Source organism: Apteryx rowi, unplaced genomic scaffold (assembly GCF_003343035.1).
Source record: "Apteryx rowi isolate R43461 unplaced genomic scaffold, aptRow1 scaffold_279, whole genome shotgun sequence".
In the NCBI taxonomy this organism is placed as follows: Eukaryota; Metazoa; Chordata; class Aves; order Apterygiformes; family Apterygidae; genus Apteryx; species Apteryx rowi.
In genome coordinates this window covers 451807-461512 of record NW_020449185.1, presented here as the reverse complement: position 1 = coordinate 461512, position 9706 = coordinate 451807, and the positions used below count along the sequence as shown (strand labels likewise).

At 62.8% G+C, this 9706-nt stretch overlaps 1 protein-coding gene across 1 annotated transcript in view; it reads right to left on the bottom strand.

The window, feature by feature from the left end:
• Positions 1 to 1259: 1259 nt before the first annotated feature.
• NFKB2 (nuclear factor kappa B subunit 2) overlaps positions 1260 to 9706 on the bottom strand; it is a 10716-nt gene continuing 2269 nt past the window's right edge. Inside the window, exons 3-24 of the mRNA XM_026068736.1 lie at positions 9508 to 9552; positions 9076 to 9154; positions 8578 to 8618; positions 8321 to 8419; positions 7872 to 8023; positions 6850 to 6956; positions 6461 to 6619; positions 5922 to 6026; positions 5651 to 5736; positions 5386 to 5524; positions 5150 to 5269; positions 4855 to 5037; positions 4510 to 4651; positions 4181 to 4295; positions 3734 to 3941; positions 3456 to 3625; positions 3130 to 3232; positions 2647 to 2879; positions 2233 to 2302; positions 1932 to 2104; positions 1737 to 1848; positions 1260 to 1627 (exon numbers count right to left, since the gene is read on the bottom strand). Of these exons, the coding sequence (XP_025924521.1) occupies positions 1500 to 1627; positions 1737 to 1848; positions 1932 to 2104; positions 2233 to 2302; positions 2647 to 2879; positions 3130 to 3232; positions 3456 to 3625; positions 3734 to 3941; positions 4181 to 4295; positions 4510 to 4651; positions 4855 to 5037; positions 5150 to 5269; positions 5386 to 5524; positions 5651 to 5736; positions 5922 to 6026; positions 6461 to 6619; positions 6850 to 6956; positions 7872 to 8023; positions 8321 to 8419; positions 8578 to 8618; positions 9076 to 9154; positions 9508 to 9552 (2769 nt within the window). The 3' untranslated portion in view covers positions 1260 to 1499. The remainder of the gene's footprint in view (positions 1628 to 1736; positions 1849 to 1931; positions 2105 to 2232; positions 2303 to 2646; positions 2880 to 3129; positions 3233 to 3455; positions 3626 to 3733; positions 3942 to 4180; positions 4296 to 4509; positions 4652 to 4854; positions 5038 to 5149; positions 5270 to 5385; positions 5525 to 5650; positions 5737 to 5921; positions 6027 to 6460; positions 6620 to 6849; positions 6957 to 7871; positions 8024 to 8320; positions 8420 to 8577; positions 8619 to 9075; positions 9155 to 9507; positions 9553 to 9706) is intronic.

Below are 9706 nucleotides of genomic sequence, written 5' to 3'. Positions count from 1 at the left end.
CCCCCTCCTCTCCTGGCTCCTGCACCAGCAACCCTCGTGGAGAGAGACCAGCCTGGTGGGCACGGCAGGAGAGCGTGGTGCCTGGCCCGAGGCGCGCGGCACCATCAACGGGCACCGCTGGCTGCGCTCCTGGCTGCACGCCCGGGGCAGGGCGCCGCTCGGGTGCTGCGCGAGCAGCTTTGCCTGGGCGCAAGCGTAGTGCCCTGGACAGGTTAGGCAGCAGCATGTAAGTATTGTTACGCAGTCAGTGGGGAGGGAGAGCACAGAGCGAGTTCTCAGGCTGCCTGGGAGATGAACCTCTGACGCAGGGCTCAGTTTGCTAGGAAAGCACACTTACTTGGGGCCCAGCCCTGCCCGCTAGGGCTGGCAGAGCCTGGAGCTGGCTTTCCTTCTTTTGGTGCTGCTGCTCCAAGGTATTGCAAGGGCCCCGGAGGCTGCTGGCAAGTCCCCACGCAGCCAGCAGCATGGTCCAAAGCTCAGACGCAGGCAGAGGTGTCAAGTCCTTGTGCTAGAGAAGGAGAAGGGGTGGCCAGAGCCCATTCCTCTGCAGCGTGATCCATCTTCTCCAAGGTAAGCAGGCAGCTGGTGCAGCCGACACTGCCCCAAAAGCGGGGACCACCCTGAGGCAGGCAAGAGGCGCTCCTGTGTACTGGCAGCAGGGATGCTGGTCCCGAGGGACGATGGGCAGCCGTCCTGCAGCACTGGTGTTTAAGCCATGACAGCAGGAGCACTGAGGGTGCATGCAGAGGGGTCCAGTGACCAGGAACAGCAGAAGGGCTGGGGAGGGGGGCTGTAAACACGCACCGTTCTTGGCTGCCAGGGACTTGGCTGGTTTCAGCACTGACTTTGCAAATGTGTCAAACTTTTTATTCTGCTCTTCTGAGTCTATTGCAAAAAAAAAAGAGAAGGAAAAAAAAAAAATCCACCCTTGCCCCAGGTGGCTTGGGGCAGGGAGAAAAACCTTTGTACAGCTTCTTCTGTCAGTTACTGAAGTAAAAACTTGCTCTTCAGTTCTTGTGTGAGCTGTGGCTTTTCCCCCACCATGCCCCAGAAGAGACCTTGGGCTGAGCACAGCCCTGGCCCCCAGCTGTCACCCCAGGCACCATGGGATGCTGAGGAAGGCACAGTGGCAGCCACCTCTCTGCCAGAGAACAGGGCCCCACACAGCAGGGGAAACTAAGGCACTGTTTGGTACTACTTGGTTAGTGCCCTGCCGCAAGCCTTGCCCCATCAAGGCAGAGGCCAGAGACACAGATGGCAAAGGTTAATGGGACCTGTCCCCCTTTATTCACCAGAAGAGGGACCATTAAATAAGAGCAGAGTAGGGCCAGGGCCCAGGGCCAGTAGCAGCCTAGCAGGCTGCACCCTGTCCCCCCAAAGTCCAGGCAGCAGGCTGCAGGGAAGGCCCCAAGTCCAGAAGGCACTTGCATAGGAGCTGCGGGGCCCCCACGGGCGCCCCGTGCCCCGTGCGGCGAGTCTCGGCCGGGCTCCCGCGCAGCTCAGTGCACCTGCTGCTGCTGGCTGGGCGGCAGCTCGGCCGCGGGCGCCGGGCACGGCTTCAGGGCCAGGGCGGGCGGCTGCTCCTCTTCCACCGACTGGCTCCCGTAGGCACTGTCTTCCTTGATTTCTGCGAAGCAAGCGCAGGGTGCTGTCAGCAGGGAGAGGCCTGGGCTGGGCAGCAGGGCCCCCCCCCCCCCCCCCCCCCACACACACAATTCTCACACTCCCCCCCATACCTGTGCTTTGCAGTTTCTCCAGCGTCTCCGTTTTGCGCAGCATCCTCACAACCTTGCGGAGCCCCATGGAGTCCAGTGCCTCCAGCAGCCCACCCAGGCTGCCGCCTGCGAGCTGGAGCGAGACGGGCAGTGAGCACAGCTGGCCGTGGGGCAGAGGGAAGGGGCAGACTGGGGCACTTCAGGGTAGGCACTGACCTCGTAACTGCGCAGAAGGCTGATGCTGGGTGAAGCTGTGTCCTTGTAGGTCTCCACCAAGCTGCACAACCCCAGTCTCTTGGCCAGTTCGGTCCAGTCCGAACCACTGCAGTCCTGGTTCAACAACTGCTCCAAGCCCTGCAGTGTTTCACTGTCTAGGGACAGGACATTCCCTGCAGGGGAAATACACCTCCATCATACGCTGCTCCGTCACCCGCTGGCAGGAGGGGGGTCCTGCCCTGCCTTGGCACAGCACACTCGCCCGGGGCGACCGGCAGCACGGGCAGAGGGCCCTGCTCACCTGGCTGGGGGGTGGCCGGCAGCTCGCACTCGGGGCTCTGCTGCGAGGCCTGCAGCAAGATTTCCCGCACCTGCAAGACAGATGCACATGAACATCCTCCAACACAGAGGTCACCCCAGTCTGGCTACTGCTCCAGCCCCTGCCAAATTGGTGCAGCAGCATGCTGGAACGGCAGCACAGGCCAACACGTCCCACTGCCACACACAGCCGCCGCACCACAGCCCTCCCCGGGACACAGGAAGAGACAGGTCTAGGCCAGGTTGGCTCCAGCTCCCTGGCAAAAGACAGGCCTGGTCTGCCCCCAGCCATCCTTGCAAGAGGATCTCCTGGAGCTCTGCCCTCTGTCCATGCTATAGCCCGCCCCAAAATGCTCAGTCTGAGGTCCCATATGGTTTGACCCCTCACACCCCGCACCTTCTGGCTCCGAGTGAGGTCCAACGGTGTGTGGCACCGGCGCTGCCTGGGCCTTGTCTCCCCACACACCCGTTCGGTGGTGGGATCGGGGTCTGAGCTGTGCTCTGCGCTGGGGGTCGGCTCCTCCAGCTCCATGCCCAGCTCTTGCTCCTCAGGGTCAGCATCTGTGTCGCTGCTCGCTTCCGATGACGATGGGCTCACCGGCTCGTCATTCTCGCACAACACATCCGCCCCTGCTGGGACAGGGTGCACTGAGCCCACCAAAGGGCACACCGGGCCTGCACCCGCCTGCCCAGGGCTGTGAGCCCAGGACGTGGGGCTCCCGGTACGGCTGGTAAGCTCCCCACACTGCCTGCGTCATTCAGTCCCACAGCATCGTCGGGGCAGGCACGGCCCCTGCCCTGTGCCCCCCAAAGGCCAGGGCTCAGCCGGGGCAGCAGGGCGCCCTGCAGCAGCGCTTGGGGAGGCAGGGCAGCACCTTACCCGCTTTGAGGAGCAGCTTGGTGAGGGTGGGGGAGCCCAGGCCAGCAGCCAGGTGCAGGGGGGTGTTCCCAGCAAAGGTCCGGCTGCTCACATCTGCTCCCAGCTACAAAGAAATGCACGAGGCCATGAGGGTGGGCCACTCTGGTGCTACCCCCCACTCCTTAGACTCCTCACCCCTTAGACCAGAGTCTCCACCAGCCCTGAGCACAGGGGACCTCCCCCAGGGCCAGCAGAGGCTCTGCCCCCCTCTTTCACTGTGCTTCAGGCCTATCCTCTCCCACAGCCATCAACCCCAGAGAGAGGAGGCTGGGCCCACCCCCCCATACCTTCTTCACCAGGTGGGTGGCCATGTTCAGGTTCTCCATCTCCACAGCCAGGTGCAGCGGGGTCCTCCCACCCTGCCTCTCCACAGCATTGACGTCTGCTCCCTTCCTGACCAGCAGGTCCAGGCAGGCCAAACTCTTTGCTTTCACAGCCAGGTGCACAGGTAGGAGGCCTGCAACAGCGAGAGAGGCTCAGTGGCCTCCAGCCAAGCCCTCAACAGCACCACTCCCCACCCTGCCAGGTCCCTGCCCCTTTGGGCTTGCCTCCCAGCTTCGCTTACCATGGAAATTAGGCAGACGGAGCAGATAAGGGGCAGCCGAGCCCAGATGGGCCAGCAGTGTCCTCAGCATCTCTTCATCGCCAGCCTGCAGTGCCAGGTGCAGCAGGGAATTGCCATAGCGGTCCAGCAAGGTGGGGTCAGCATGGGCTTGCAGCAGGAGCTGGACCACCTGGGGCTGCTTGGTGATGACTGCCAGGTGCAGCGGCGTCTGCAGGACAACACCACCACCATCATGAGCACTTGCAGGAGAAGCTGAGTCCCACAGCACCATTCTCTTTGCCACCATGGACCCACTGTGCTCAGCCCTGCTGTCTCCCTATGCCTTTCACACAGGGCCTAAGCAGGAGACCCCAACCCCCAGGATTCGGGAACAGGAGTGACCCCCAGGTAGAGGATAGTCCCTCCAGTCCTTCTCCATGGCAATGGGCTGCCCTGGGAGAACTGTACCTGCTGCAGGTTGTTGGTGACATTGATGATCTGCTGGTTGGGGATGCTAACAACAACCTCAATCAGCTGCTTGATCACAGCTGTCTGCTCGTGGATAATAGCAAGGTGCAAAGGCCTGGGGAAAGAGAGGAGACAGCCCTTGTCTCAGCTCCACATCTCTCTAGATCCTCCCCACATGCTCCTGTTCATGATGGACCCCTCCCCCCCCAATCCCACAAAGTCCCTGCAGTGTTGTCCCTGCCTTATGGAGCAGGGCTCTGAGGGAGCCAGCAGGGTTCAAGCACTCTCCCACCCTGCCCATCCTCATGCCCATGGCTCTGCACACTCACGTGTCTCCGTTCTCATCCTGCGAGGCAGCCAGGTGCCTCTGGACTGCCAGCAGCATGCGGGGGTCAGCAGTGACAGAGTAGTCGAGCAGGGCATGGGCGTTGCGACGGGCCAGTGCCAGCATCCACAGGTGACAGATCTGGGCTGGAAGGCGAAGAAGGGCATCAGCTCTGGCAGCAGCAGCGAGAGCCCCATCCACCCTCTTGCATCCCAGGGCAGGGAGAAGAGCGGCACCCAGCCAGGGTCCTGAGCCTGGGTCACGCACAGCCGCTGGCTGCCTCTCCGGGGACTCCCTCCACCCCCGAGTGACGTTTCCCAACCCTCGCTCAGCCCCAGCCGCCTTGTACCGTGTTTCTGCAGCTCCTGGCAGTATGTGCTCTCCGTGGGCACCTGCCTGTCGCCCCCATCCCCATCTGTGCTGGGGGCCTTCATCTGCACGCCGCCCTGGTAGCCCCCGACAGGGTGTGGGCCAGACGAATAGATGTTATTGTACGCCAGGCCGGGCGAGTAGGGGTAGCTGAGGTTCCCGCCTGCAGACCAAGACGCAATGGGTGAGGACAGAGGCAAGCAGGTAGATCCCCATGGCCAGGCTGCGGCAGACAGAATGGGGTGCAGGAGGGGGAAAAAGACAGCCTGACTCACCTCCGCCAGAACCAAAGCCCCCAGCGCCCCCGCCAGCGCCCCCCATGTGTGAGCCCCCGCCAAAGTGCTGGGGAAACTGGGGCAGGACTTTCTTGCGCTTCCTCTCCACTTCCTCCTTATCTGTAAGGAGAGACACAGGCAGACGTTCAGGGACAGGCCAGACCGCCAGGGAGGCAGGGGGAGCAGGCCAGCCCCATCTCAGCAGCCAGAAGCACCCAGGTCTGAGACCCACTCACCTTCCACCACGGGGTAGTAGGTGAACTGTTTGGAGTCACTCACATCACCCCCTCGCTTCCGCTTCAGCTGTAGGAAGACTGTGACGGGGCGGTCGATCTTGGGCTTGTGGTACGGGGGCGTGCGGAAGACGATGGCATACTGCGGGCAGGACAGACGGACATCAGACCCCCACTGCTCCTCGGAACCAGGGACATGTGCTCCCCAACCCCACGGGGCACCCACCTGCCTACAGGCACGGCAGGCCACCCCCAGTCTCCCCTGTACCTGCTTGTGCACATCCGTGGGGGAGAAGTCCCCAAAGGCTTGCCAGCCGTTCTCGTCGTCCTCATAGAAACGCACCTCGATGTCATCTGGGGAGAAAAGGGGAGCCTGGCACAGCCTGTCTCACTGCCCCAGCCCGGGCTCAGCGGGCACAGCCCCCTGACCGCTACGGCCCCTCCGACTGAATGGCCGGCTGCCTTGATGCCCTCGGACACATATACCCTCTGCTGCAACCCCTCCAGAAGGTTTTTCTGCAGGAGCGAACACCTTTTACCTTTCTGAACTTTATCACACAGCAAGTAGACCTCGTCCCCTCCCCGCACTGAGCCTGCCGTCTTATCCATCCGTGAAATCTTCAGGTTGGAAGCTCCTGGGGACTCTGCAGAGTGAAGAAGCATTTAGAGCCCCTGTGCCAGAGCGTGTCCGTGAGCTCCTTACCCCATCCTGCCCTGTCCCCTCCCTGCCTGCCCACTGTACTGTGGGGAGCCCGGGTATTGGCACCAACTGGCCAGAGTCTATTCACCCCTTAACATGCTCAGGGAGACACCCAGCAGGGGTGAGCACGTCCAGACCCCCGGGGCACGTGACAAAGAGCCACATCCAACAGTCTCCAAGGCTGCGTCATGGGAACCCCCCCAGTCCAACACCTTTGCTGTCCCTGGGCACTGGTGAGGGCAGAGAGCCAGGGCTGAGCAAGGACCAGGCTGGGAGAGCCCAGGACAGCACCTAGGCAGGCGAGAGAGGCTCTTCCAGTGTCTCCCAGAACAGTTTCCAACCTGTCCCCCATCAAGCAGGATCTGGCCCTGCACTCACTGCTGTCATGGATGGGGTCCGAGATGACAGGCTGGAGGGCCAGCGTGAAGTTCCCGCTGCTGTCGCGAAGGTAGGCAGTGAAGCGCAACCGCACAATGCTCAAGTCCATCACCTTCTTCAGCTCCTTCGCCTCCAGCTCAATCTCACGCAGCTCAGCTTCTGCCCAGGGCAGAGGGAGATGCTGGCCTTACAGTCGAGTCAGGCGAGGGGAAAGGGCTCCGAGTCCCCTAGCCCTTCCCCCAGACTGACACACCAGCTCCATGCCAACCCCATCCCTCCAGCTGTATCCTCACCTCCCCACAAGCTCCTCTGAAACCCACAGCAGCAGGGCCCCACTCCTCCCCAGCCACCCCATCACTGAGTCTGCTGAGCCCCCAGGCAGCCCTCACCCGTCAGCAGATGACTCCTGTTGCGCATCTTCTGCTGCTTCAATTTTTCCTTCATGATCTCCATCATATTCTTCTTGGTGACATGGAGTACGCCAAGGTTGTTGAACCTGGGGAGAAAAGCCTGCTGTGATCTCAGGGAGCCAGGGCTGGGGAGCAGCCTGCCGCAGAGGTACAGGGGCTACCGAGCGCTGGGATGGAACTGGCCAAAACAGAGTGGTGCAGCACGAGCAGCAAGGGGTTAACATGCACAAGGCAAAGAGGAGCAATCACAGTGGGGAGGGAAAAATGTCCAGAAAAGAGTGGCCAGGAAAGTCCTTGATGTTGGGAAAGAGCTAATGCCTTCAAGGGAGAGCTGGGCTCCCACAGGTGGCAAGTCCATAGGGGGGAACCAGGAGGGCTGGGGGCCACAGGGATGAAAATGGGACCAGGCTGAGCCATTTGCCACCCCCCAGCAGGTGGCTGGATTTACAAGAACTACAAGGAGCTTCATATGCACTGGTAATGAGCATGCAGCTCCTGCCCTACTCTGGCAGGAGACGGAGGGAAAGCACCCTCTTTTTCAAATTGGGCTGCTGGGCCAGCCACCTTTGGGCGCAAAGCCACCGGAGCCAGCTAGGAGCCTGCCTCAGCCGCAGCAGCTGGCCATGCAGGGAGCCTTCTGCCGGGGTTACTGAATAAACCCAGCAGACACAGGCTAGCTACAAAGTTTTTCTGCAAAGGTGGAGCAGAGCCTGCTCCTGGTTGCAGCAGGAGCTGCAACCCTGAGGACAGGAGCCCAAAACAGGCACAAGCTTTTACAGCTGGGGGTGCTGGACCCAGAGCTAGGGAAAATACTGAGGGGACAAAGTTGTATTGATGACCTTGTCTAAACATACTCATTGCCACAGTCCAGCAAACCCTGCTCCTGGAGACATTAACCCCCTCTCCTCCCCAACCCATAGCCACAAGGCAGGCCTCCATCCACACTGCACCCAACAGAGACCACCCTGCCAGCCCCAACCCTAGGTCTCCCTTGCACGTACTGAGCAGTCATGTCCTTGGGTCCCACAGTCATAATGCAGTTGCCGGCCTCATTGCACTGCTTGCCCACCAGGCTGTGGGCATGCACCCGCGGAGGGTCGCTGTGGGTCACCAGGTCCACCTCGATCCGGGCCATCCCTGTGTAGTTGCAGATCTGCAGGGAGAAGGGAGATGAAAGGAAGGCACAACACCCCTGTGCTGGGGCAGCAGCCAGCCAGCAAAGGCAGGACACTGGAGAGCCCACAGGACTCTCCGAAAACCCCTGCTACTCCCTCCCCATGGTAGCCACAGCTTCTACTGCAACCCTCCAGTTCCCTAAGCACCACAAAATGTACAGGGCTTTTTAATATACAGATCACATTCTTCTTCCAAGGCACTCCCCCCCGGCTGTCACTGCCTGCGCAGGCCAGCCAAAACCGCTGCCCCGTCTCCTCCCCAGAGCAGCTCTCACCTTCACAGTGGGATACGTCTTGCGCCCCTTCTCGCTGGATGCTCCCGGCAGCCCCCCGTGCGAAGGGCCTTCGCAGCCGTACCGAAACCGGAAACCACGCTGCGGAGGCAGAGCAGGGGGTCAGCCCGCCGCCAGTCCCCACGGCCCCTTCGGCCAGTGCTACGGGGCGCCGGGTCCGGGGGGGCAGAGCCCACATCCAATGCTGCGAGCGCAGCAGGTGACAGCTACGCCTGCCCTTACCTGGGTGATGTCCTTACCTGCTTTGGCTGCTCGATGATGACAAGGTAGGGACCTTCCGCTGGAGGACAGAGAGGAGAGACACCAGTGAGAAACACAGGATTACCCAGTAACGATGCTGGAGGTGTGGGGACGATGCTGAAGGTGAAGGGACCCTGCCTGGCCCATGCGGGGACCTCAGGCCCACGGCAGGACCCCCCAGCCCCTGTGCCGTAAGAGCCCATCTGGGAGCAGCCGCCGGAGCCGTGGGCTGAGGAGGAAAGGCCAGACAACGCTCTGGCACAAGGAGAGCGGGGAGCCCCGGGGGACGCGTCTCAGCCCGACCACGAGTTCCCAGGAGACTGAGCAGTGGGGCCAGGACAGCCCCTGCCCGGGCAGCCCGGGGCAGGGATTCCCAGCCAGGACACGGGGACGCAGGCCTGCGGCACTGCGGGGAACCGCGGGGCGTGAGTCAGCCTGCCGGGAAACCCCGCTGGAGCTGGGGACCCCCGGCGGAGGCACCCCCCCGGGGCCCTTACCTGTCTCCATCAGGGGCTCCTTCTGCTCCATCATGTGGGAGCTGAAATTGAAGTCGTCATAGTCGATCCCGTCCAGGCACTGGGGGACAGGGGAGAAGCTGAGCGTGAGAGCTGCTGGGGCCGGGACCCCCAGCGCCCTGGGGGGCAGGCACAGACGCCCCATCTCCCGCCCCCCAGGAACAGGCACAGACCCCCATCTGCCACCCCCTAGGAGCACACACAGACCCCCATGTCCTATCCCCCAAGGACAGGCACAGACCCCCGTGTCCCGCCCCCCGGGGCAGGCACAGATGCCCCCCGTCCACCACCTCCAAGGGGCAGGCCCAGACCCCCATATCCCGCCCCCCAGGGGCGCACACAGACCCCCACGTTCCACCCGGGGGGCGGGCACAGACCCCCCAACCTGCCGCCCGGGGGGCGCCCCGCACTCACGGGCTGGTAGGGCTCGTCCATGTCGGCGCGGGGCCGGCCGGCGGCCTGCGGGGAGAGCGCGGCGCTGAGCGGGGCCGCCGGCGGCGGCAGGAAAGGCCCCGCCGCTCCGGAAAGTCCCTAGAAACCCCGCGGAGCCGGGAAATGACGGGCCCGCGCGTCACCGCCCGCCGTGCACCGCCCCGCCCCGCCGTGCGCCGCC